At 38.1% G+C, this 25,007-nt stretch overlaps 1 protein-coding gene across 4 annotated transcripts in view; it reads right to left on the bottom strand.

The window, feature by feature from the left end:
- PRKAA1 (protein kinase AMP-activated catalytic subunit alpha 1) overlaps positions 1-25,007 on the bottom strand; it is a 41,408-nt gene that overhangs the window by 7,296 nt on the left and 9,105 nt on the right. The window contains exons 1-8 of one of the 4 annotated variants that reach the window (XM_077763451.1): positions 24,906-24,923; positions 11,218-11,359; positions 9,533-9,626; positions 9,058-9,102; positions 5,280-5,424; positions 3,921-4,008; positions 1,876-2,100; positions 23-509 (exon numbers count right to left, since the gene is read on the bottom strand). In XM_077763451.1, the coding sequence (XP_077619577.1) occupies positions 23-509; positions 1,876-2,100; positions 3,921-4,008; positions 5,280-5,424; positions 9,058-9,102; positions 9,533-9,592 (1,050 nt within the window). In that variant the 5' untranslated portion in view covers positions 9,593-9,626; positions 11,218-11,359; positions 24,906-24,923. Of the gene's footprint in view, positions 1-22; positions 510-1,875; positions 2,101-3,920; positions 4,009-5,279; positions 5,425-9,057; positions 9,103-9,532; positions 9,627-11,217; positions 11,360-24,905; positions 24,924-25,007 lie in introns of those variants that run through there. The other 3 variants (XM_077763447.1, XM_077763449.1, XM_077763450.1) reach the window with 3 other exon arrangements.

Genomic DNA, 25,007 nt, shown 5'->3' with positions numbered 1-25,007 from the left:
TCAGAATACCTTTCTTTCTTACCTTCCATTCATAATCCAGTTGTTTAATTGCTCTACAAACTTCTGCCATGATATCATTTGGTCGACTTTGACTTCTGATTCCCAAATGCCATTTTGCCTTCCTTACACCTTGGTGTTTTGATTTCTGTGGGTTTAATTCATCAAGGGTGTGGCGTGCCCTTGGTGTTTCAGCAACCAAGAATGGTACTCTTTCAGGATGGGGCCGAGTCAAATGGTGATCATCGAGAAAAGAATCAGGTGGGCTTGTTGCCAAGTAAAAATCTTTGGCCTCATTCATGATCCTCCTGTTATCTATTATGAGGTGATAGGCAACTGCCAACGGGTCCTGGTGATTTCTATTATAAAGGCAGCTGAGAACCTCTTCTTCTGAGCATTCAAATTTTTCACATACTTCTTTTAAGGCTTCATCATCAATCATGGTTGAACTATATGATGGATCCTCAGGGAAGAGATATTTTGGAAGATCTTGTTTAAACCATTCATGCTCCCTAAGAGACAATGACAAGGTCAGGAAAAGGATTTTGAATATAGGGGAGACTGTAAGTAACAGCTTGGGGAATTTAGGATATGAATTCATTTTTTATATGAATTTATTTATATACATAGAGCATTTTCATTTTTTTAAACTGAGACTTTCCTCTTCTGGCTCACATTTCATTGTATATATAGGGGGAAATGTTCCAACCTCCCTCGGATTTTAAGAGGGAGAAAGCAGCGCTGCACTAACTGGAAAAGTAATGTCTACGCTTTTATTTAAAATTTTGGCACAAATGACAATGACAATGACCAACATCAGCTTATTTCTAGTTCAAAGAAGAATATATTCTGTGGCTTCATTATTATATTCTTAATATAATGTTAGGTGAAAAATACAACAAAAACAGACAACTGTCATGCACTGACTGCTTATTCTGTGGTAGATTTTAGGCTAAATACTTCAGATACATTATCTCACCTTATAAACCAACTCTATGAAGACGATAACTTCAAATACAAAAGGATATGTTTGACGTAAACTATGTCAAAAACTGCTAAAACTAAAAACATCATGAAAGGAAAACACCCAAAAGAACAATGATTATCTTCTCGGTGATGGAATTAAAGGTCATTTTCCCTATTTCTGTGTGTGTGTGTGTTTTCTACGTATTTCAATTGTCACATACTGCATTTAAATTGGGGAGAAAAAACACATAAAACACAAGTAAAAGCACCTTTCACTTAGATATTTTAAATTTTAAAGAATGATTTGTCCTTTTCCACTGGTGGTAAAAGCATGCCCTTCCATATGAAATTTACAAATCCATAATTTCACATGTGATTCAATGTATATTACCCAAAATACTAAAGCATGCCATTGATTAAATTCAAAGTCCTCATTACTTCAGATGAACAAAAGGAAAAAAAAGGAGTAATTCATGAGATCAGAACTCAAAAAGCAACAAACAATTTTACTACTAATAAAAAGCATTAATCCTAATGAGAATGCATAAAAGTCATATATGAAGCATACTACAGAAAATCTTAAAGAGCCCCTACAAAATTTAACAGCCCATCAGGGTCCTTTTTATTTTACATTAGCTAGTTTTTTTAAGTTTGAAAAGTAATATTCATTGTTACAATTTCAAAAGACAGACACATAAGTGAAAAGTAAAAGCCCTTCCTCCTACTAATCTTCCTTCCCTAAGGTAGCCAGTTTACTGTGCATTTTTAAATACCAAAATAAATGTGCCTATATACTGTATTTCTAACATAAAAATGACATTACATTATACATACTGTCCTGCAAGTTTTTCTTTCACTTAACTTATATCATTGAAGCTATTAGATCTGATAATCTCCAAGTTGCATTATTACCTGATATCTTTGATTGTGGCCCTCTTCATGGGATCCACCTGTAGCATATGTTTCAAAAGGCTAATCACAGATGGATTTAAATACTGAGGGGTATAAAAGATCCCATCACATATCTTCTTAAAAAGAGTTGGCACATGATCATCATCAAACGGAAGGGTTCCACATAATAAAGCATAGAGAATAACCCCACTGCTCCATATATCTACCTCTGGACCTGCATACAATCTGTAACAGGAAATACCAATTGGATTAAACAGTCATTAGTAGCTTGAGAGTCAGTCAATTAATCAAAAATTTTAAATATGGATACTTTATAAAGAATTATTAGAGTATGGTTTCTATAGTCATTGCTATACACTATACATAAAGATTCTATATAATTCTATCAGCATTATCTTTGAAAACAAAAGTCAAGAATTTTTTTAGGTTAGACTATAGCTAAAATTCTGTTCTTACTCCCTTACCAGGGTCCTCATGATTCCAATTAAGAATGTTCTTTAGTGATAAACTCTAATCCCATTCTCCCCCAATAATCCAAGACTTCCTACCAAGGTAAAAGGGGCCTAAGGCTGTGAGAGAAAACCAAACTGACTGGTTCACAGAAGATTCTAAACTGTATTTGCAATACACTGTAGCCAACTGATTTAACTACCGCAGACTATTAGCTCGAAGTCTGGCTTTGGGGAAAGGATGTCTGTAAATTGATCAAATAAACTGTTAAACTAATCCATAAATAATGCTTTTAATTGAAGTTCCCACTCATCCAGGTCTCACAGAAAGACCTTTCCAAACTGGAAAATTAGACCTCAGAAATGGCAAATCCATATACACATATTTACAATATATTTCTTTTTGTTTATTTAATTAACATTACCCCCATAATTTTTTTCCACAAGAATTTAGATGGTACAAATGAAATAATTTAAAAACATTTTTTAACATTAAGCTGATCTAAAAAATAATGATGAAGCTTGATAAATCTAAAATTAGATACTTCTGCCTTAATCATAGCCATGACGTTACCCAAATATAATTTCTCTGAGCAGGCCAAACAAGATTATGAAAACAGAGAAAATACTCTACTATTTCTGCATTCTGAATTAGGATGTGAAACATTCAAATAAACATGGTGTGAGTGAAAAGTTATTAAAAGTTAAGTATAGGGGCGCCTGGGTGGCTCAGTTGGTTAAGCATCCGACTTTGGCTCAGGTCATGATCTCACAGTTCATGGGTTCAAGCCTCACACTGGGCTCTGTGCTGATAGCTAGCTTAGAGCCTGGAGCCTGCTTCAGATTCTGTGTCTCCCTCTCTCTCTCTGACTCTCCCATGCTCACACTGTCTCTCTCTCTCTCAGAAGTAAATAAAAAATAACATTAAAAAGTTTTTTAAATAATAAAAGTTAAATATAAAAACTAGTAACAAACTTAACCATCTGTTTTCAATTTCAGTAGTATAGTGAAAAACAATTACCCTTTGAAAATTAAATTTTCCTATATTCAAAAAGATGCACTGTACAAAGATCTTCATGTTCTCAATGCCAGGGGTCAGTAAATTGAGAGGTTAGAATTCTTATAATACTATAGTCTCTAGAAAATAAATGAAGTCTGATGATTACAAAATGCCTTCTATCTGAAAAATTAAAGGTAGACATTACATTTTTAACTCTTCATCTAAGTAAACCATTTCTATATAGTAGGTATTCCTGTATTATGCAAGTTTTTAATGTCTGACCTACCTTTAAAATTTGCTAGTTTTAAACCTTCCATTTCTTCTACCAGGAAAAAAAAGTGAAAAGTATTCTCATCAAACTACATTAATACAATACTGACTTGCAAACTAATATTCTCTTCTATAAATGGAGTTATGAATTCTATAAATTCTTACTTCTGTTTTATCCTTAAAATATAACACTTTCTGGATAAGAAAAGAATAAGCCCTAAATGTCTTTCCTTTCACTAGAATTTAATAAGACACTACCGACAGACAAAATCTAGGAGAAAAAGACCATTACAAATGTATTGGGATGAAAGGGTGTCAAATACTACCTTCCCGAAATTACTTCTGGTGCAGCATAATTTGGTGAGCCACAACTTGTTCTTAAAAATTCACCATCTGACATCATGTTTGAAAGACCTGAAAATGCACACACACACACACAAAAATCAACCATTCAAGATTTCCCAAGGAAATAAAAACAAAACTCCATTAAACAATAAAACTGGGTTTGCATTAAAGTGATAAATCATCATTATATTCTTTGCTTAAACAAATTCCTAGTCTTTACTGTTCCCAAACATCTTGCCATTATGCCCTAAAATTTGTAATCTATTTCAGCATTTAAAGTTAGTGCATTATTGGGGGGCAGCTGAGTGGCTCAGTCAATTAAGCATCTGACTCTGGATTTCAGCTCAGGTCATGATCTGAGCACTCAGATGCGATCGAGCACACTGGGCTCCAAGCTGAGCGTGGAGGCTGCTTAAGATTCTCGCTCTCTCTGTGCCTCTCCCCAATTCACATGCATACACTCTCTCGCTCCAAATAAATAAATAAACTTCTTAAAAGTAAATGAATGAGTGAACAAATGATTTTGTTCATACAGTTTACCTTCTGGCTTTCAGAGTTTGAATAACTCCATTCCAGTCTCTTTCCTCTGGCTCCATACTTGATCAAAAGAATGTACTGGTGGAGCACCTGGGTGGCTAAATCAGTTAAGTGTCTGACTCTGGATTTGGGCTCAGGTCATGATCTCACGGGTGTGAGTTCAAGCCCCATGTCGGGCTCTGCACTGGCATCTCATAGCCTGCTTGTAATTCATTCTCTCTCTCTCTCTCTGCCCTCCTCCTCCACTTATGCTCTCTCTCTCTCTCACTCTCTCAAAATAAATAAACTTTAAGAAAAAAAAACATTGGAAATAAGGTTGCTAACTTCTTCATAAATAATAGTCTGTATTCAAATGTCTCTAATGCTGCCAACTTACCTACTGTCCTAAACTAAATTTTTTTAATGTTTTATTTATTTTTGAGAGGGAGAGAGACAGCATGAGCAGGGGAGGGTCAGAGAAAGGGAGACACAGAATCTGAAGACAGGCTCCAGACTCTGAGCTAGCTGTCAGCACAGAGCCCAATGCGGGGCTCAAACCCACGAACTGTGAGATCATAAACTGAGCTGAAGTCGGACGCTCAACCAAATGAGCCACCCAGGCGCCCCTAAAACTAAATTTTAAAGACATAAAGTTAAGAAGAGAATTTGTCATCTCTTCTCCTTTCTGTATGCTCACAGGCAAAATGGTGAGGACACACTATTTTGGGGTACTCAGTCCACTGCACAGAAGTAAAAGTTATCTGGAGAATGCTATTGATGTCCATAAACATAATGAATATGTGAAACTATAAAAATCTCCTTACCAAAATCAGCTATCTTTGCATTCATGTGTGCATCAAGCAGGACATTTTCAGGTTTCAAATCTCTATGGACCACCATATGCCTGTGACAGTAATCCACACCAGAAAGGATCTGCTGAAACAGACGCCGACTTTCTTTTTCATCCAGCTAAGAAAAGTAGAGAGGCATTTTAAAGCTGTGCTTTTCAAAAATTTTTCTACCTATAATTCTCCAACCTATAAAACTGTCAAAATGCATGAAACCTTCCATATGAACCTCATCCTGAGACACTTTTGAAATGGGGACATGGATACAATCAGCACAAAGCTGAAATGCTCAGAGTACCTGGAACCCAAGCCAGTAACTCAACTTGCTGTTTCCACTCTTATGACTACCTTGCAATAGCTTGTTTCCCCTGTATTTCATGAGCTATTTCAAATAGTGTCAACTTCTCCTTGAAGCTACACATTTTCTCCTATAAATTGGAAACATTTAATCCTTAATTCTTTAACAAATATTTATTGAACATCTTTAGTGTACTATGCACTATTTTAGACACACAAGATACAGCAATGAATAAAACAAAGGCTCTAATCTAACTGACAAAAATAGACAATAAAGAAATAAATAGACCATCAAGTAGTGTTTTGAAGAAAAATAAAGCAGAATAATGGCACGGAATTATGTTGGGGTGGGTGATACTATTTTAGACTATATGAGGAGGTAACATTCAAGACTGTTACTAAATTAGAAAGCAATCAAGTTATATGTCCTGAAATAAAGGCCTTTTAGTTTTAACAAAAGAAAAACTTTAATTCGTTTGTTTTGAAAAATGTAAAAGCATGTGCCTTTTTTCTGAAAAAATTATCTTATGCAGGAATTAACATTTTAAAAAATATTCTTTAAACACTTCTCATTCCATTTATTCATATTGTCTTGTTTTATGATTTTTCCCAAAAGTGATAACCATTATTTGAATAAGCCTGTACCCATGAAGTCATATTTAATAAACAGCCTATTAATTGTCTATAATATGCAATTTTCTAACAGAAGTCACAAATTAGCATTCTAAAACCAGATTTCTACACTTTAAATGGCATGGACAATCTGAGAGAAAAGATGAACTAGTAATTTATTTTGAAAACAAAATTAAAACTAATGAAGTACAATGAGATACCCTTCCTCTAGAGAAAATAACCTGTTAGCAAACGAACACATTTATTTCTAGAAGAAATGTAGATTCATTTTTTAATACTTTATATTAAATAAACTAAATGAAAAAAAAGAATGTGTTCTAAATGTGAAAGAAAACTTAACTGATTAAACAAAATAAATTGGTAAACTAAACAGACTACAAAAATGAAAATTATATTATATTAACAATAAATACAGTACAAAAGATGAAAAAGGGGAAGTCTACGAAGGAAGGTTAGAAAAGTTAAAGCGTTATTTCCAGTTAAACATGGCAGACTTTGTCTCCACACCTTGAAACATCACTAAAAGGACATCAGCGTATAAAGACAAAAAGTGCAAGAAAAGTGACAACAGCAATCAGAAGGAGTCACCAAGCTGTAGAGTGGATGAACAGCGATAAAGACTTTGCCAAACAGAGAGAGCAGAAACCTTAAGCCTGCAGGGTGAAAATCAGTACTAAACTAGCCTGCACACAGAACTCTGGAAAAGCTTGGAGATTAGAGTCCTTAGAAATATGTGAAGGGAGAAACGAGAGGAGGACCAAAAGCAGGATAATTGGTTGAAGTAAGTTTTAAACTGCCCCCTACTGGGGAGGAAGACCCATGATTTACTCTTGAGTAAGGCTGAACCAGCTCTGTTCTCAAGGACACCAAGGCAGGGATGAGGCACCCGAAGGAAAACACAGGGATTAAGTGAAAGTCAACATACTAACTACCCAGACTTGCAGGCCTCTTCCCCATTCAGCCCTCAGAAAACTGACAGCTAAGCTAATACTTCAAGGAAATTGGAAGATTTCTTCCAGGGCAACCCTCTGATCTAAGGAAAAATATTTGAAATTACTGGTATTTGGTGTACCCTAACAAAATGGACAGATCCCTACCTATTCAACCAATGGGAAGGCCCACCAATCATTAAGTTCCACCTACATGAGCTTGGCCCTTAGCACCTCACTCAAATAAGCAAGAATCACCAGATATCTGAGGAAGGGTCTTTACAAAAGACAAAGACCAATAAAATGAATGGGGGTGGAGGGAGTGGGGGAGGGAAGGACCAGGGAGCACAGAAGGAACAGTAACCATATAGGGAACAGATGAAAATGTAAATAAATAAATAAATAAAAACTGTTGACTCTTAACTACAGAGAACAAACTGATGGTTACCAGAGGACGGAGGAATGGGTGAAACGGTGATGGGGATTAAGAGTACACTTATGATGAGCACTGATTAATGTACAGAATTGTTGAATCACTACACTGTATACCTGAATTGAATATAACACTGCATGTTAACTTATTGGAAAATTAAAAACTTTAAAAAAAAACTGTTATCCTCAGTCAGATAAGAGTATTACATTTGTGGAGCAGAACTGGCTATTTAAAAAAGAAAATTTCTTGGGGGCGCCTGGGTGGCTCAGTCAGTTAGAACGTCCGACTCTCAGCTCAGGTCATGATCTCGCAGTTCGTGGGTTCGGGCCCTACATCAGGCTCTGTGCTGACAGCTCAGAGCCTGGAGGCCTGCTTTGGATTCTGTGCACCCCCTCTCTCTCTGCCCCTCCCTGCCTCAAGCTCTTTCTCTGTCTCAAAAATAAATAAAATTTTTAAGAAAATTAATTAAAAAAAAGAAAAAGAAAAAAAGAAAATTTCAGAGGTGCCTAGGTGGCTCAGTCAGTTAAGTGTCCAACTCTTGATTTCAGCTTAGGTCAAGATCTCACGCATCAGGCGCCCATACTGGGCACGGAACATGCTTAGGATTCCCTTTCTTACCCTTTCTCTGCCCCGCCCCATGTGCACACCTGCACTCTTGCTCTCTCAAAATAAATAAACTTTAAAAAAAAGAAAGAAAAAAGAAAATTTCAGAAAGCAAGATTTTTGAAATTGAAAATATGACAGCTGAAATTTAAAAATTTTTTTGATGTTTATTTATTTTTGAGAGAGAGGGAGAGACACAGCGTAAGTGGGGGAAGGGCAGAGACAGACAGACTCAGAAGCAGGCTCCAGGCTCTGAGCTGTCAGCACAGAGTCCAACGCAGGGCTTGAACTCACCAGCCATGAGATCATGACCTTAACTGACTGAACCACCCAGGCGCCCCAAAAGCTGAAATTTTAATATACAACAGGTATAAATTGAAGAAAATTCCCATAATGTAAAAGCAAAATGACCAAGAAAAGACAAATGGAAAAGATAAGAAAACAAGATACTAATTCAACTTGGGCCTGTTTCCATTTTCCCAGCATAGCATAGCATGGGGTGAGGGGTTACAGTGAACAGAGAGGTGGAATACCTGAAAATCGAAATGAACCATGTTAAAAAATAATAAAATCAAAATTAACTTGGTTAATGAGCTGGATCTTGATGAAAGTCAACAGATATGCTACATAGAACAAATGAATGAATGATATAAAAAACTTTGGGAGGGGAAAAAATGGCTTCTCACTGCTAGACACAGCTCTTTTAGAAAGAGATTTTAGCACACCATGTAACCTCGGTATGAGAAAAAACATGGGCGAGAGGGGCAATGTTTACTTCATATGTCTGTAACTTAAGATACTGTTCAAAATATCTTCAAAAGTTCCTTCCAAGTCTAAATTCTTTAAGTCTAATTCCTACCTCCTTCATGGAGCCTGTTCTTACTACTCCAGGTACATCAGATTTCTGAAACCAAAAAATGAATGCAATTTAAATGTGGCTAAGGTTGACTAGCAAGGCCTAGATCTTCATTTAATATATTTTGTAAGGATTAAATACATACTTCAAGATATATGTTATCTGTAAACCCCAAAAGCATGAGTTGGAGGATCATGAGTTCTGGGGTCTCAATCCAATTCTGTCATTAATAATCACATGACCTTGAGTAAATCTACAAATTGTGAGTCTCAGCTTCCACATCCGTGTAAGTAAGCTAAGGAAATAATCCTTAAAGTCTCCTCTAACTCTAACTGGTCTATAATTTTAGACAAATACATGACTAAGGGAATTGATTGTTACTCAGACCTCTTAACAAAATTGCTCTCTGACATCTTGAAGCTAGTAAGGAATAAGGGGAGTTACAAAATATATACAGGATTAAATCAGAACTGCTTACCCTTCCATTTTTACAGATATAATCAAATAGCTCTCCTCCTGAGACATATTCCATCACCATGAAAATATCAGATGGTGTACTGATGACCTGGTACCTGGTGAGAGAAAACATTATCTACCAATATTAAAACATGTATATTTATTCATTCAGTAAATATTTACTAAGCGCCTATAATATAGCAGGCACTGTGCTAGAATCCGGGAAAATTGCAGGGAACAAAACAAATTCTCTGCCTTCATGGAGTTCATGTTCCAGGAGCCAGGAAACAGACACTAAATAAATAAGCAATATCTCAGGTGGTGGAACATGCTATGAAGAGAAACAAAACAATCTTCTAAGGAGAATCTCTCACACAGGGCGTTTAAGGAAGGACTGTCTGAGAGAGTAATATTTGAGCGGAACCTGATGCAAGGGAGCAAATCATGCCACGATCTAGGAAGAAGGTGAACCAGCAAGTGCAAAGGCCCCAAGGTACAAGCCTGCATGGCATGTTTGAGGAATGGTAAGACAGCTAGAGCAGAGTGAGCTGGCAGAAAGAAATAGGATGTGGACTAAAAGAGGTATCTGGAGACCAGAGGATAGAGAACCTTACAAGCCACGATGAGGCTTTGGCTTCTACTCTAAGGGAGATGCAAAGCTATTAAAAGTTTTAAGCAAAGGAGTCATGTGATCTGCTCTATTAGAAAGGAAACTTGAATTCACGGCAACAACATGAAGAACTAACTAGATGGTAAACGTGGAGGTAAGAGGCTACTGTAGGAATCCGTGACAGAGAGGACAGTGGCTCAAACTAGGTTGACGGCAATGAAGCAATTGAGAAACACTCGGATTCTAGATAGATTCTGAAGGAAAAAATGGAATGGATGACAGGAAGTTCTGGATGGTTCCTAAGTCTCTGCCCTGAGGAACTGGATATTCACAGAGAGGGTGACAGCTGTGAGAAGAGCAGGCTTGGGGACGGGAAACAGTTCAGCTCAGGCCTCCCTACAGGGATGTGAAGGAGGTAGTGCGTGATGGATGTGCAGTCAGGGGAAGAGGTATCAAAGCAGGGGGTATATATGGAGAGATCATCAGCTTATGGACAGCACTTAAAACCACAGCACCTCAGCAAATGAGGAGAGAGGAGAGTGATTGAGTCAGCTCATTCAACACAAAAGCTAAGCAGTCGTCACTGACAGCCCGCATGAGAAAACTGAGCAATAAATAAGTTATATGGAAGCCTACAACTGGCCCCTGTAAAACCACCATAATATCACTGCCCTTCTGAAATACTAGAGTCTTGAAATTTTACCATCGTTTTCTCAGATATAAGCAGTACAGGGGAACACCCTTTCTACTGGCTAAGTGACATGTGGAAATTTGGAGGTCAAGAGTTTTTACTAGCAAATCATTGTTGGTTCTACAATGACAGGGACACAGAAAGTTATCTATCAGAAAGGCATGTCCAGAAGACAAGAAAGAATGAGGAAGGTAACAGTTGGTAAGCACAAGGGCAAAACATGAACACAGGTTTAGGTGACCAGGAACAGGGTTAGATATAGATAAATACATGAACAGGCAAAAACCTCTAAATCTTGAGGGAAGATTCAAGAAATGTCAGTCATCTTTCTCATTTGTCTGATTAAGCAAGTTAACAAAAATTATTTTAAAATGATATGACTATATTTAACACAATCAGATCTTACAGTTTAATTATATGAGGATGCCTGAAAAGCTTGAGGTTCTGAATTTCTCTGCGGATCTTTCCTACCACATCAAGGCTTCGAATCTTCTGTCGATTGAGTATCTTCACAGCAACTTTATGCCCGGTCAATTCATGTTTGCCAACTGTAGGAAAAATAATTTTAACCAATTAGTGCCAGGCTTGATTAATAACGTATTTAGATGTATTCTAAGAGCAGTCATCTTTGTATTCTCAGAAAATACTGAGCAAATTTAAGTTCCTTTCAATTCTGCCTGATTTGCCCCTAAGTGTTGTTTACATGTTCAAGAATGATTAAGTGGGAGAATATGTAAGAAAACTGGTAACAGTGGTTTCTTCCAGAAAGAAAAACTGGAAAGCTACCACAGAAAGAAGAGACTTCCTTTTTGCTATAGACTTTTTTGCACTTTTAAATTCTTATTTTTTAATTCTTAAGCTGTCATATATACAACTTGAACTTTAAAGAAAAACTGAACTTTTTGCTTTCGGTGAACAGTTCTATGAAGTTTAACATGTAGTAACTGGTAAAGCCACCATTAGAATCATACACAGAAGAGTTCCATCATCCCAAAAAATGCCTCATGCTACAGACACACTCCTATCTATAACATCTTAACCTTTCACATTTCAGAGTTCATCAACATGCAGTTTCTATTTTTAAGAATAAAAAATTCTTTTCAATTTTTTAAAATTTTTTATTTATTTTTGAGAGAGAGCGAGCGAGCAGGGGAGGGGCAGAGAGAGAGAGGGAAACAAAGAATTCAAAGCAAGCTTCAGGCTCGGAGCTGTCAGCACAGAGCCTGACACGGGGCTTTTTAGGAAAAAAATATTCTCTTCTAAATTAGGAAATAGTTTGTAAGAATAATAGCTGAGAGCTTTCTCCGGTAAACTTGGTAATTACCAGCTAAAAAGCACAGGTAAATAAATAAGAAATTCCTTCTTAGTTATTTATGTATGTTATGTGCTGAATTGTGTCTCCCCCAAAATTCATATGTTGAAACTCTCCCTCTCCAAATGTGACAGTATGTGGAAATAGGGCCTGTAAAGAAGTGACTATTAAAAGAAACAGATCAGGTAGGTCCGAATTCCCACACCCCCCCCACTCGTGTTATCTTTCTAAGAGTAAATCTGGATACAGAGACACAGCAGGGGTTCACACGGAAAACCCTGGGAGGGCACAGGGAGGAGGCAGCCATCTGCAAGCTAAGGAGAGACACCTCGAAGGCACCAACCCTGCTGAAACCTTGATCTCCAGTGTTTCGCCTCCAGACTGTAAGAAAATAAACTTCTGTTGTTAAAGCCATTCTGTCTAAGGTATTTTGTTATGGCAGCCCTTGGCAGATTATTACAATACTTTTTATCATTTCCAAGTTGAAAACTCAATTATTGATCATTTAAACTTCTTGTGTTTAGGCGTGCCTGGGTGGCTCAGTTAGTTAAGCATCAGACTCTTGATTTCAGCTCAGGTCGTGATCTTGAAGTCGTGGAATCGAGCCCCAGCTTAGGTACTGCACTAACAGCATGGAGCCTGCTTGGGATTCTATCTCTCCCTCTCTCTCTCTCTGCCTCTCCCCTGCTCATGCAGGCACACATGAGCATATGTTCTCTCTCAAAATAAACTTAAAAAAAAAAAAGATTTAAACTTCCTGTGTTTAAGAATTTTTCTCCTTATTCCAATCTAAATAGGTTTTCCCACTTGACCTGGGATTTGGGTTGGAGCTGAGCCTGCCCACCCTTTAAAAACCCTCAAGGATTACAAACCACTGTAGGTTTTTAAGGTGGGGGGCAAGAGGGAGACAACAAGATAGTTAAATTAGCTTTCTAAAAGACAAAAGACTCATTGCTTGTTCCTCATTTAATAGGTGCTCTTGATAATTAACAATAAAGAGCATAAAATCTTGGAACTAAAGAGAACCTTACAGATCATCAGGTCGAATGGTTTTCAACAATCCAACGTTTCCCCCCATACCAGGCCAACCCAAACAATGAGTCATGGGCTCTTCTGCCCTCACGCTCCCTGCAGTTGAGAAGGGCAGGGGGTGGGGTAGTTCCTAATTACTTCGAATTGTTTTAAGCATTTGCTATTTTCCTTAAATGTTTTAATTAATAATATTAAACCCAAGGTAAGTTATACAGGTATTTCACATTTGGAGAACAAAGTGTTAAGCCTCCAAGAAAACTGTTTAGATCAGAGTTAAGTCTCAATCCTTCTCAAAAATGCAATTTATCACCTAAGTTCACCTTCTACTTTGTCCAGATTCTTTAACCTGCACAATACCTGTAGAATGTAAATCTTCCCAACAAATCACGAAATAGATAACTGCAACATAGTCAACCCTAACACAAAGCATTATCACAGAATCAAAATGCCAGTTTTAAACTACTACCATGTAAATGGAATCTCTAAATTTTCTTATTACCACCATTTGTATAGCTCAACTAATCTCAAAACCACCCATGGCTAAGACATTATAGAAGTTTCCTGAAAGACTGTATAGAGTAGGAATACACTGGACATACTTCCATCAAAAACTAATTATACATGAAATCAGTAATAAAGAAAAACCTATAATCACAGCTGAAATGAGACTGTGGAAATTAGAAGCACTTTCTAATTTCTAATTCTAATGGAAAGAAATAAGGCTTTCTCCAATCTCCTATATCAATCAGATGTGACTAAGTGTAGTCAACTTGACTGTTAAACCCCAATTTAGGAAGTATCCTCTTTCTGAGACCTAGTTTATTGATACCTGAAGCAGCAGTAATCTCATCTGTCCAAACTACCCCCAAAATCTCCAAGCTTAGTAGAAACCTTCTCCCATTAACTGCATAGCTCAAACAGGGCTGGGAAATACTGGGAAATACTGGATACTACTGGCAGACTCTGAATCAGAAGGAATGCTAAAGCAGAATCCATTTGGGACTGAACTCCCAATTCATCACAAATCAAACACTCTCCTCTCATAGGATACCCTGCTCAACTTAATCTCAACCCAGATTAACTTTGAAACAACTGAGTCTTTTTTTTTTTTTTTTTTTCAAGAGAGTGTGCACAAGGTAGGTAGAGAGACAGAGAAAGGGAGAATCTTAAGCAGGGCTCAATGCCATATCAGGGATCCTATGACCCTGGGATCATGACCTCAGCCAAAATCAAGAGTAGGATGCTCAACCAACTAAGCCACCCAGGCACCCCAGAAACAATGGGTCTTATCAGAACTCCAGATGGGCATTCTATCATTAAAGAAGGAATTGCACTAGAAGACTCAACGTATTCTTTCAAATTCATTCATGTACTGCCATCTGCTACATGCCAGTTAACACTGCCACAGCAAACAGAACTGACCAAAAGCGACCTGGGGCCCTGGGACCTTCCTGGCCTCTGAAGATGACCCAAATAACTGTAAGGTAAGAAAAACTAAAACATTTTAAAGTACAAAAGAATAAAGCAAAAAGAACAGACATTAATTAAAACAAGAACATCTAAAACATGAACCCAAGAATACATGAATGTTGTAGAAAAAATTAACTATCACAAGGTGATAATATAGAAGTTATGGAGCACCTGGCTGGCTCAGTCAGTATAGCATCTGACTCTTGATCTCAGGGTTGCCAAGTTCGAACCTACACTGGTATAGAAATTACTCAAACATAAAATCTTTTAAGGTGTGCCTGGATGGCTCAGTCAGTTAAGCGTCCAACTCTTGATCTCATCTCAGGTCTTGATATCAGGGTTGTGAGTTCAAGCCCTGCACAGAGCTCTGCACTGGGCATGAAGCCCATTTAAAAAAATAAAAATAAAGGGGCGCCTGGGCAGCTCAGTCAGTTAAGAGTCTGACTTCGGCTCAAGTCATGATCTCACAGTTGGTGGGTTGGAGCCCCGTGTCAGGCCCTGTGCTGACAGCTGAGAGTCTAGAGTCTGCTTCAGATTCTTTGCCTTCCTCTCTCTCTGTTCCTCTCCCAGAGTCTCTCTCGCTCTCTCTCTCTCAAAAATAAAGATTTAAAAAAATGTTAACAAAAAAATAAAAATAGTAAACTCTTTTAAATAAAAAAATACGAAAGTTATAAAGAGCAGAGCAAGATGAATTTTACAACAGAACAATTAAAGTCATTTAGAAAGCAGTAAGTTGCAGAAATATGACAGAAAATTTTATTGTAAACATACCAAAAATTAAGAAGAAACTAAAGTTAGCATGTAAAGGATGGATGGTGATAGACAAAGAACAGGGAATCAAGTAAAATGCAACTCATGAGTAACAGGGAGTAGAGAATATTATATCACCTATGAACAATAGAAGTCCTCCGCCAAATAAGAAAGGTAAATAAACAGAACGAAATCAATAACCAAACAATCAAAGTACAACTTGTTCTAATACTTGAGCGTTTCAAATTAGAGATTACTTAGAAGAAATAGAGGCATATCTTCTTGATTTTTGAAACAAGAGAAATCACAAAAGTATGACTGTATAAATACTATTCAAACAAAAACTGAACAGTAACGGAGGAGAAAGGTGTCATATCAACTACTGTAAGGAGATCAAATTCAATCTCTCTCTCTCTTTCTCTCTCTCTCTTTCACACACACACACACACACACACACACACCCCTAAGTAAATATGCAGGGTACATAATCAGTTTGTTTTTTTAAGGGAAAATTAGTGCACTAATTCCTTTTTCATGCCTGGCAAACCAACAGAAACATTTTAGGGGAAGAAAAAGAGTCGATATACTAGAACAGCATTAAGAGTGAGATTTTTTTTTTTAATCTGTAGTTCCTCAGAATTTAACTTAGAAGCAGATTTTAAAATGTACATTATTTTTATTACAGTGTTTAAGAATGACTAAATGACCTATTTTAGAGAACAGTTTAATACATTGTTATTCCAACAGAATAGACTCTTTCTCATAGGAAGACTACAGAAAATGGTCTTATAATCATAAAAAGAGCAACAAAAACATATGCTATCCACATTTTCTAGCTATAACAAAAATACTTCTATGAAAATGATAATGCACTAAAATAAAAATACTCTATAGTGATTTTTTTCATATTTTACTTATTGTTTTATATTCTTTACAATTCAAAAATCCCAAATGGAAGAAAAAAAAAAAAAAACGATGGGTGTTAAGATTCACGTTTTTCAGGAACAGGGTTGAATGCCCCATTCTCCTCTCACATGAGAAATTAATCTGTGTACAAAGCATAGACTTTGTAGTCACACAGACCTGGGTTCTGTTCTAGGATGAAGGCATTTACTGAATGTTTGACCTGGGCACATTAAACTACTTCAACCTTCTATTCAGTCGACTGTAATAATAAGAATACCACACACATACAGGTGACTATAAGGAATGCATGATAGGGTTTGTAAAGCACTTTCCATAGTGCCCGGCACAGTAAATGCTTGATAAATAAATGGTGGCTATTACTATTTAGGGCTATTTCTTTTCCATGGCTCCCAGACGTGCCCCCTCTCTCCCTATCTAATAGGCTCTAAAATCCCCGTATGACCAATTATCTCAGCTCTTTGATTTGTCCCCTTTATCCACTTAGACTCAGTAGCATCCCTTTAAGCACATAATAAGTGCTAAATAATTAATAGCTATGATTTCTATCCATCTAGCTCCCATCTTCATAAGCTTCATAAGCTTCAATTCCACCAACCTTCAATTCCTCCCCCCTTCCATCAACCACCAATCCTGAGATTTCTAGCTTCCAAAGTTCAACCCCTTCCTGACTTTGGTTAATTTTCAACGTATTACTGCTAGACATATACACTTAGCACCAAGTTCTTAGCAGTGATTTCACCTACTACCTAAAAACTACAGGAACACTTACTCAGTCATAGAAGAGCACACGGTAATTTGAGCTTAAATCACATTTTTTAAACAAATACTATTTTTTAAATATATATCCAATTGATTTGTAACACATAATTAACATATACAACTTAGGTTAATAGACATGACACACCCACTTTTTGTCCACACCTACTGACTCCCTAACTCTAATCAACCCTTAAGACTGATATTACTAGCAACACTTAACACGTAACTGAGACACAGGAACATGAAATAACTTGCCCAAAGGCATGGTGGCTAGCGAAATCAAAACATGAACCCAGATCTATCTCAAAAACTTGTGCTTTTCCCCAAAATAGTAACTGAAATGTGATAACTTTTTAATTTTTTATAAAGTTATTTTTTAATTTTTTTAAATGTTTACTTATTTTTGAGAGAGACAGAGACAGAGCGCAAGTTGGGGAGGGGCAGAGAGAGACACACACACACAATCTGAAGCAGGATCCAGGCTGTGAGCTGTCAGCACAGAGCCCAATGTGGGGCTGGAACTGACGGACTGCAAGATTATGACCTGAGCCGAAGTTGGACACTTAACCACCCAGGTACTCCTAAAAAGATAATCCTAAAAGGGTGTTAAACAGTATAATAATACAGATACAGATATCCTTTTAATAAAACATAAGTCTATGAAGTTGAACATATCATTAGAATCCTTAATTTATAGTCTTAACGGTTTTGAAAAGAATAGCTGAATTCTTGCATACCAATAAGAATTACTCTAAAAATTCATTCATTAATTTAATAGCTGAGTACCTGCACCTACTATGTGTCTGGATCTGCTACTATGATCTTTTTCCCATATGAGAAAATTAATTCAGTCTACTAAAAACTGCCTCGTCAATTTCAATGTTTTAAGACAAGATACCAAGAACACACTTTATTCATTTTAGCAAACCAACTGAAAGTTTCTCAAAAATTGAGGTGCCTGGGTGGTTCGGTCGGTTAAGCGTCCGACTCTTGATTTTGGCTCAGGTCATGATCTCACAGTTCGTGACAACAAGCCCTGCATTGGGCTCTGTGCTGCCAGCACGGAGCCTGCTTGGAATTCTCTTTCTACTCCTCCCCTGCTCACAAGAGCACATGTGTGTGCACACTCACTAGCTCTCTCTCAAAATAAATAAGTATTTTTTTTAGTTTAAAAAAGTGTCTCAAAAATTAAAGTATTATAAGGGAGAAAGCAAGAGTATAAAACCAAAAGCATATAAAATGGCAAGTGTAGTGGGTTGAATCGTGCCCCTACACCCCAGAATGTGATCTTATGTGGGAACAGGAGAGTTGCAAATATAATCAGGTAAGGATCTCAAAATGAAATCATCCTAGATTCAGAGTGGGGTCTATGTGTAATGAATGATGCCCTTAATAAGAAGCGGAGAGAACACAGACACGCCCACCAGCCATGGGAAGACAAAGGCAGAGACGAGTTTTGCTACCACAAGCCAAGGAACACCAGGAACCACCAAAAGCTGGAAAAGGCAAGGAAAAGATTCTCACCAAGAGTCTTCGAGTGTAATTCTACAAACCCCTTAATTTCAGACTTTAGGCCTCCAGAACTGTGAGAAAATAAATTTCTGTTGTTCTAAACCACGCAGTTTGTGGTACTTTGTTACCGCAGCCCCAGAAAACTAATAGTTTTTTCTGAAATATGATATTCACCATTAAAATCAACAAGTTAACAAAAGTAACCTTTTCTGAAAACCAGGTTTTCTAATCTGTACTACTCACGCCCAAGAATGCTTAAATGGAATACACTGTACAAAATGACTGGGAACCAAGCAACTGTTCGCCTTGTAGGAGCATCATCTGCTCCCCGATACCTTCACATAGTGACATCTGTGGGAGGGGGCGGGACAGGACTTCTTGCTCCTAGGCTATCCGTTCCAGCTCCAAGTTTTTCTGCTTTTTAAAGTGGTGTCCTCCCCTCCACAGCCTATCAGGAGTCAACTCGTACAGCCCCCTCTCCAATGTTCTAATTTGGGGATTTGAATTTTCATAGGCTAGAAAAATCATAAAACTAACATTATTACAATGAATTTTATGAAGTATGATCTACAATATACTAGGACAGAAGACACGTCTGGGAGAGGATGTATGTTCTCCCTTTTAGGAACACACTATGCATAGTAACACAATAATGGCTCTGAACCACCCAACAGAGAAATCAGTTGAACATTTTTAACCTGTCTTACTTGGATACAGGCTTTCCCCTCTGAGGTTTTCAAATAATGTCCCAACACTGATGACTCAAATATTTTCTCTTTCAGAGTAGGCAATAGCCCTTCTGAATATTGTCTTTCTTCCTCTTTCTTCCCAGCAAAAGCTTGGTAATTTAAAGCTGTATGATATGATAATCTGTTCTTTTCCTTAATTATGGGAACAGAAATATTTGCCTTGAACCCAATTACCAACATATTTCAATATTAGAATTTCAGCAGCATAAAACTTTTGAAAATACAGTGTATATAATAGCTTAGAAAAAAACACATTATCACATTTGAGCCTCACAACAAGCCTGTGATACAGGCAATTATGAGGCTCTGAGAGATTATATACTTTGATCAAGGTGGGACAGGTCTTCTGACTCCAAGTCCTACGACCTATCTATTCTACAGGACCACCAATATGCAGCAGAACTGGAGAAAAGGCTTGGCACAATATCAAACCCTGAACTGTTTTCTCAAAACTAAGCAAAAGATTCTCCATTGACTAAACTCAGTTGCAGCCAAATTAACTGCTGCGCCACAATCAATCAATCAGTAACGTGGACCTTGTGTTGGCAATATGCATTAAGAGAACCACCCCCACCCCTGCCTTCCACAGCTCAAAACTTTACTCCTGAGACTGTCACTGTTTTACAGTAGTGCCAAGATACCGTTTATGAACAAAACAGATGACGGGTATATTTCCGCCATGGAAGGTTCCCAGGATTCACCTCTCCCTCTGGAGAACATCAGATTGGTCAACTATTGGCTAACAACCTATTATTGCTTTCTAAAGGGAACTCTGTCCAGCAGTAGAACACTGTGACAAATGTTCTTATCAGATATGTAATCCTGAAAAAGAAACATATTTTGAAAGAGAACATTTTAAATAGGAAAGAGGTGCCACAAAGAAATACCTACTGAAGATATTCTAATTACCTATTTCACCCCCACTCTAAAATTTTAAGAGTAAAAAAAAAAAAAATCTCACATCTCAAACTGGAAGGGAAACAACTGAATTCTGGAGAGGAGGGAGTTTTAAAAGTGGAAATCTGACAAAGGTGGGTTTTCTTAACAAAACATTTCAAGCAACCCAAAAGGCAACCCGAACGTCCTCCGTGTGCCAGCCACCACCAGTTAAAGCAATAAAACACTGCAGGTGGCTGGGGAAGCCCTGGATGCCTCCTCCTAGATTCTTTTCTCCCTCCCCCTTGCCCAGAGGTAAGCACTACCTAGAATGTTTGTCTGCCCCACAAGCAGGAACCTATAAACAATATTTTAGCAACATTTTCCCCATGTTTATTTCTACAAATTTAATTTTATGCATTCTTTTGACTACATCATACCTGCACTGGACAACTAAACAGTACAAAGGGACATACAGTGAAACGCTCCCCTGCTACCTAGTGCCCCTCCTCTGAACAACTAATGTAACGGTTTTGTGTGTATCTTTAAAGGAACACTCTGAACATATGCAAGCAGTTACCCTTAAATACCTTTTTGCTCCTGTTTTTTGTACACAAATGGTAGGTATACTATATACACTTGTTCTACGACCCCTTATCTTTCCTCTTAAAAATACACCTTAGAAATTGTTCCCTAAATTATATAGTCTCCTGTGGGTTTTTTTTTTAATGTTTGCAAGGTATATCATCATTGCACAGCTAACCATAATCTAACTACTATCCTACTAGAAAAATTACTTCCAACCTTTTGTATCTATAAACAATATAGCATAGCGATGAACAACTCATTATTTCACACACCAGTATATCTATAAAATAAACTCCTAGGAGTTGAATTGCTGGGTTAACTTTAATAAATACTATATCAATTTATTCTCCCTAGCAGTGTTTGAGTGTTTTTGCATGACTTTAAAATTTATATAGGGGAACCTGGGTGGCTCAGTTAATTGAGCATCCGTCTTCAGCTCAGGTCACGATCTCACAGTTTGTGGGTTTGAGCCCCACGTCAGGCTCTGTACTGACAGCTCAGAGCTAGAAACTGCTTCAGATTCTGTGTCTCCCTCTNTTAACCGACTAAGCCACCCAGGCTCCCCCATATATTTATATTTTTATATTTATATATATTTATATAACATATAGATTTTTTTTTTCCTTAAAGAATATTTTTTTAGTAAGCTCTATACCGATGTGGGCCCTTAAACTCATGACCCCAAGATTAAGAGTTGCCACAGGCACCCTTTCCTTAAAAAATGTTTTTAAATAACTTCTACTGTGATTCATTCACAAAGGAAACAGTGACCTATTTACCTGAAATTGTAGTTTTATATAGGAAAAAACTCACCAACTTCATTAAGAGATCGTATGTATAAACACCTCACTTGCTAGAGACCACCTACTCCACTAAAGGGACCATCTTCTCTTCTCTAAAAAAAAAAAAAAGGGACCATTTTCTCTTCTCTTGGAAACCTTAAAAAAAACTGCCATTCTAATTTACTGCAATAATAACATGACTCTCTGTTCATCTGTGCTTTTATAATTGTTGTACCTTGGGAAAAGCGAGTGGACCCTGTGAGGGAGTGGGGACTAACACCTTGACAACCAGGAAAAAGGAAAATTAAAAAAAGATAACTTGGAAATAAAAAAAAATAATTCAAGCATAATCCCAAACCAACCCTAGGTGTCTGTTTAAACCTTTCCCTCAAAATGTTGCCATTAAGTTACCAAAGGACTTTTTTAGTCTGTAATAAGAAACAAAATAATCACTGCAAATTCACAGTCCCTTTCACCCCCAAAATTAAATTTCCTCTAAGCATGTAATAATCATAGTGGGAATTTTTCTGCATATCAGTATCACAGCTTTCATTAGATTCTTTTTCTATGTTAAATTTACCAATGTGTATAACTAATTTTAAGACCTGTATCTGCTCCGAATTACCTCCATTGAAATATATGGCTAATCGTATCATTCATAAGAATTCTTGTCAAATTAAGGCTAGTGTAAGTTACCAACACCTCCACTGTCATAGGTTATTTCTGCCTGTGCCCTGAGCATCTATGCCCCCCCTTTTCTTTCTCCTAATAATTAATACCCATTTCTGTGTAAAGTTTTATCCTGTCTTCCCACACGAAGTTCTTCAGAAGATACGCCCACCACACACACACACACACACACACACACACACACACACACACCTCCGACATCTAACAGTAGGCCATAGTCCTCCAACAGTAATGCTATCTGCCTTGCTAGTACCTACTTAGGCACGCAAACCTAAAACAATTGGCACCTGGCACCCCTGACCCCAGGTATGCACCAATGAGACTCAGGAGAGGTATGCTGAAGTTTCCTTGCTTTGGAGAGAGAACCACAGAAAAAGATGTCCTTAGCTAGGCTGACTTGGATTTTCTATTACTGTACTTGGAGCAAAAAGCATCCCAACTGTTTAACAACTTAAAAGTGCAGTGGTTGAGGGCGCCTGCGTGGCTCAGTCAGTTAAGAATCTGACTTCAGCTCAGGTCATGATCATATGGTTAGTGAGTTCTGAGTCCCAATTCAGGTGACCTTAAGCCCTGCTTCAGGTGAGCTCATGCCTCACTTCGGGTAACAAAAACAAACCAGAAACCCCCCAAGCCGCACCTGCGGTGAGCCCTGCTTCTATCTCTCTCTCTCTCCTCCTCTCTGCCCCTCCTCACTTGTGCCCTCTCTCTCTTAAAAAAAATGCACTGGTTGAGGATTTTGATCAATATCAACGAATATATTTATGAACAAATTTAACCCTATCTATGAAACATGTGATTTCTTTGACTAATACTGGCCTTTCTACATTTGGCCAATATTAGTCAAACTGGAGAGGCTAACTCTGACAGTATTTAGCACTTCAAGAAAGGCACATGTGGAAGAGTGAAGGCTAAGGAACAGCACTCACTGGAGGGACTCATGTCACAGCCACATCTCAGTTCAAATCCAGAAAACGAAAATTTTCCTCTTGCTTTCCTATCTGCCATGGCAAAAGCCATCTAGCAAATAAGAAAACGATGCCTGACTTTGCACAGTTCTATGTGAGAATGATGAACATCCTAATGCAAGCAGACCGCGGGAGGAGTGAGGGTATCAGGACTGCCATCACTGTTTGGGGGCATTAATGAGCATGTCTTAAAATACTTGTAAACTAAAAGCAGTTTATGATTACCAGCAAGAAACAACATAGCCAAAAACAGAGAACTTCAAGGGCACAGAGACATCTTACTAACCTAATACAGACCCACCCTGATGGCTGTTATTACACTATTCTGGCATTTGCTTCTTACTTTCTTACATTGTTAGCCTTGCTGATTTTCATAAGAAGACTTAGGCAGTTGCTTCCCTGTGGGCTATACAGCAATTTTCCAGTTCTATGACTCAGAAAGAGCAAGAGAAGGAAGGGTTCTCCTCTTCCATCCCTAGATAAAGTCAGAAAATGTTTATTTAGCTCCGGTAAAGCAAGGCTCAGTTAATTCACTGTACAGACTTTCACAGCTTTTCTTTTTCTTTTTTTTTCCTTTCAGGTCAAATATTTACCAAGAGCTCAGTGTATGCAAGTCATAGGTTATTATTTATCCAAAGCCAATGCATTAATTATATTTATCAGTTCCATGCTTTCTTCCTCTACATCCCTAATAACAAAGTCAAATATTTTAAAGAAAAAAAATACTTCTGCCTCACAGAGTCTGCAATTAAACTTTTTGTGCCAGGGGCACCTGGGTGGCTCAGTCAGTTAAGGGACTCACTCTTCATTCCAGCTCAGGTCAAGATGTCAGGTTTGTAGTTTCCTGCCTGGGGCTCTGCACTGACAGCATGGAGCCACTTAGGATTCTCATTCATTCTCTCTTTTCTCTTTCTCTTTCTTTCTCTCTCTCTCACACACTCACTCTTTGTCTCTCTCCCTCTCTCTCTCTCCCCCCCCCAAAATAAATGAATAAACTTAAAAAAAAAAAAAAACTTTCTGTGCCAGAACTGGGGGGCTGGAGATCAAGTTTGTTATTTCCTGGATATTGTGTTGAAACACAAGGGTAAGAGATTCCACTTTCCTTTAAAAAGTTCAAATGATGTGCACTAAATTGTTAAAACATAAATATTCTATGCAAATAAACGGAAACGAACTACATAATGAGGTAGCAATACTATCTGCAGGCAACATCTGCACTGCCTACCAGGTTTGGCACACACAGACTGCAAAACTGATAAATCAGAAACACTAAAGGCACGGAGTCTGCATTCAAAGCATAAGCCACGCATCGCAAATATAGGACCAATTTATATTCATTAACTGCTCCGAAAAAAATTAGTCATCCTTCCAGACGAGATGGCCCTCTTTTTAAAAATCTGCAAGCTAAGCCTAAAGCACACTTAGTTTCGGGGTGGGATGCCGGGGGGAGAAGGGGAACGACACATTTCACACTTGAGAATCGGCCAGGGCAGGTAAGTCGAGAACCTCCTACAGAGGACGGAAATACGGACAATACTGAGGACTACCGGGGAAACGACGGGCTGGCCCCGAGCCCAAGGAGCACAGCCCCAACGAACAAGAGGCCCTCTCCCCGGGGCTCCGCGCCGAGACCCCGGCGCCTCCACCCAGCACTGGACTACCCCACCTGGGAAAGTTCGCACCTCCGCATCCCGGCCCCTGGCACCCGCGAGCCCCTCGGGCCGAGGCGCCGTCGCCATGGCGACCGGTCCCCACCCCACCCCCACCCGGCCGGGGAGGGTCGC

This window comes from Crocuta crocuta, unplaced genomic scaffold (assembly GCF_008692635.1).
Source record: "Crocuta crocuta isolate KB4526 unplaced genomic scaffold, BGI_CrCroc_1.0 scaffold4, whole genome shotgun sequence".
In the NCBI taxonomy this organism is placed as follows: Eukaryota; Metazoa; Chordata; class Mammalia; order Carnivora; family Hyaenidae; genus Crocuta; species Crocuta crocuta.
Note: the sequence above shows the minus strand (reverse complement) of the source record. Positions and strands in the feature narration are given on the sequence as shown.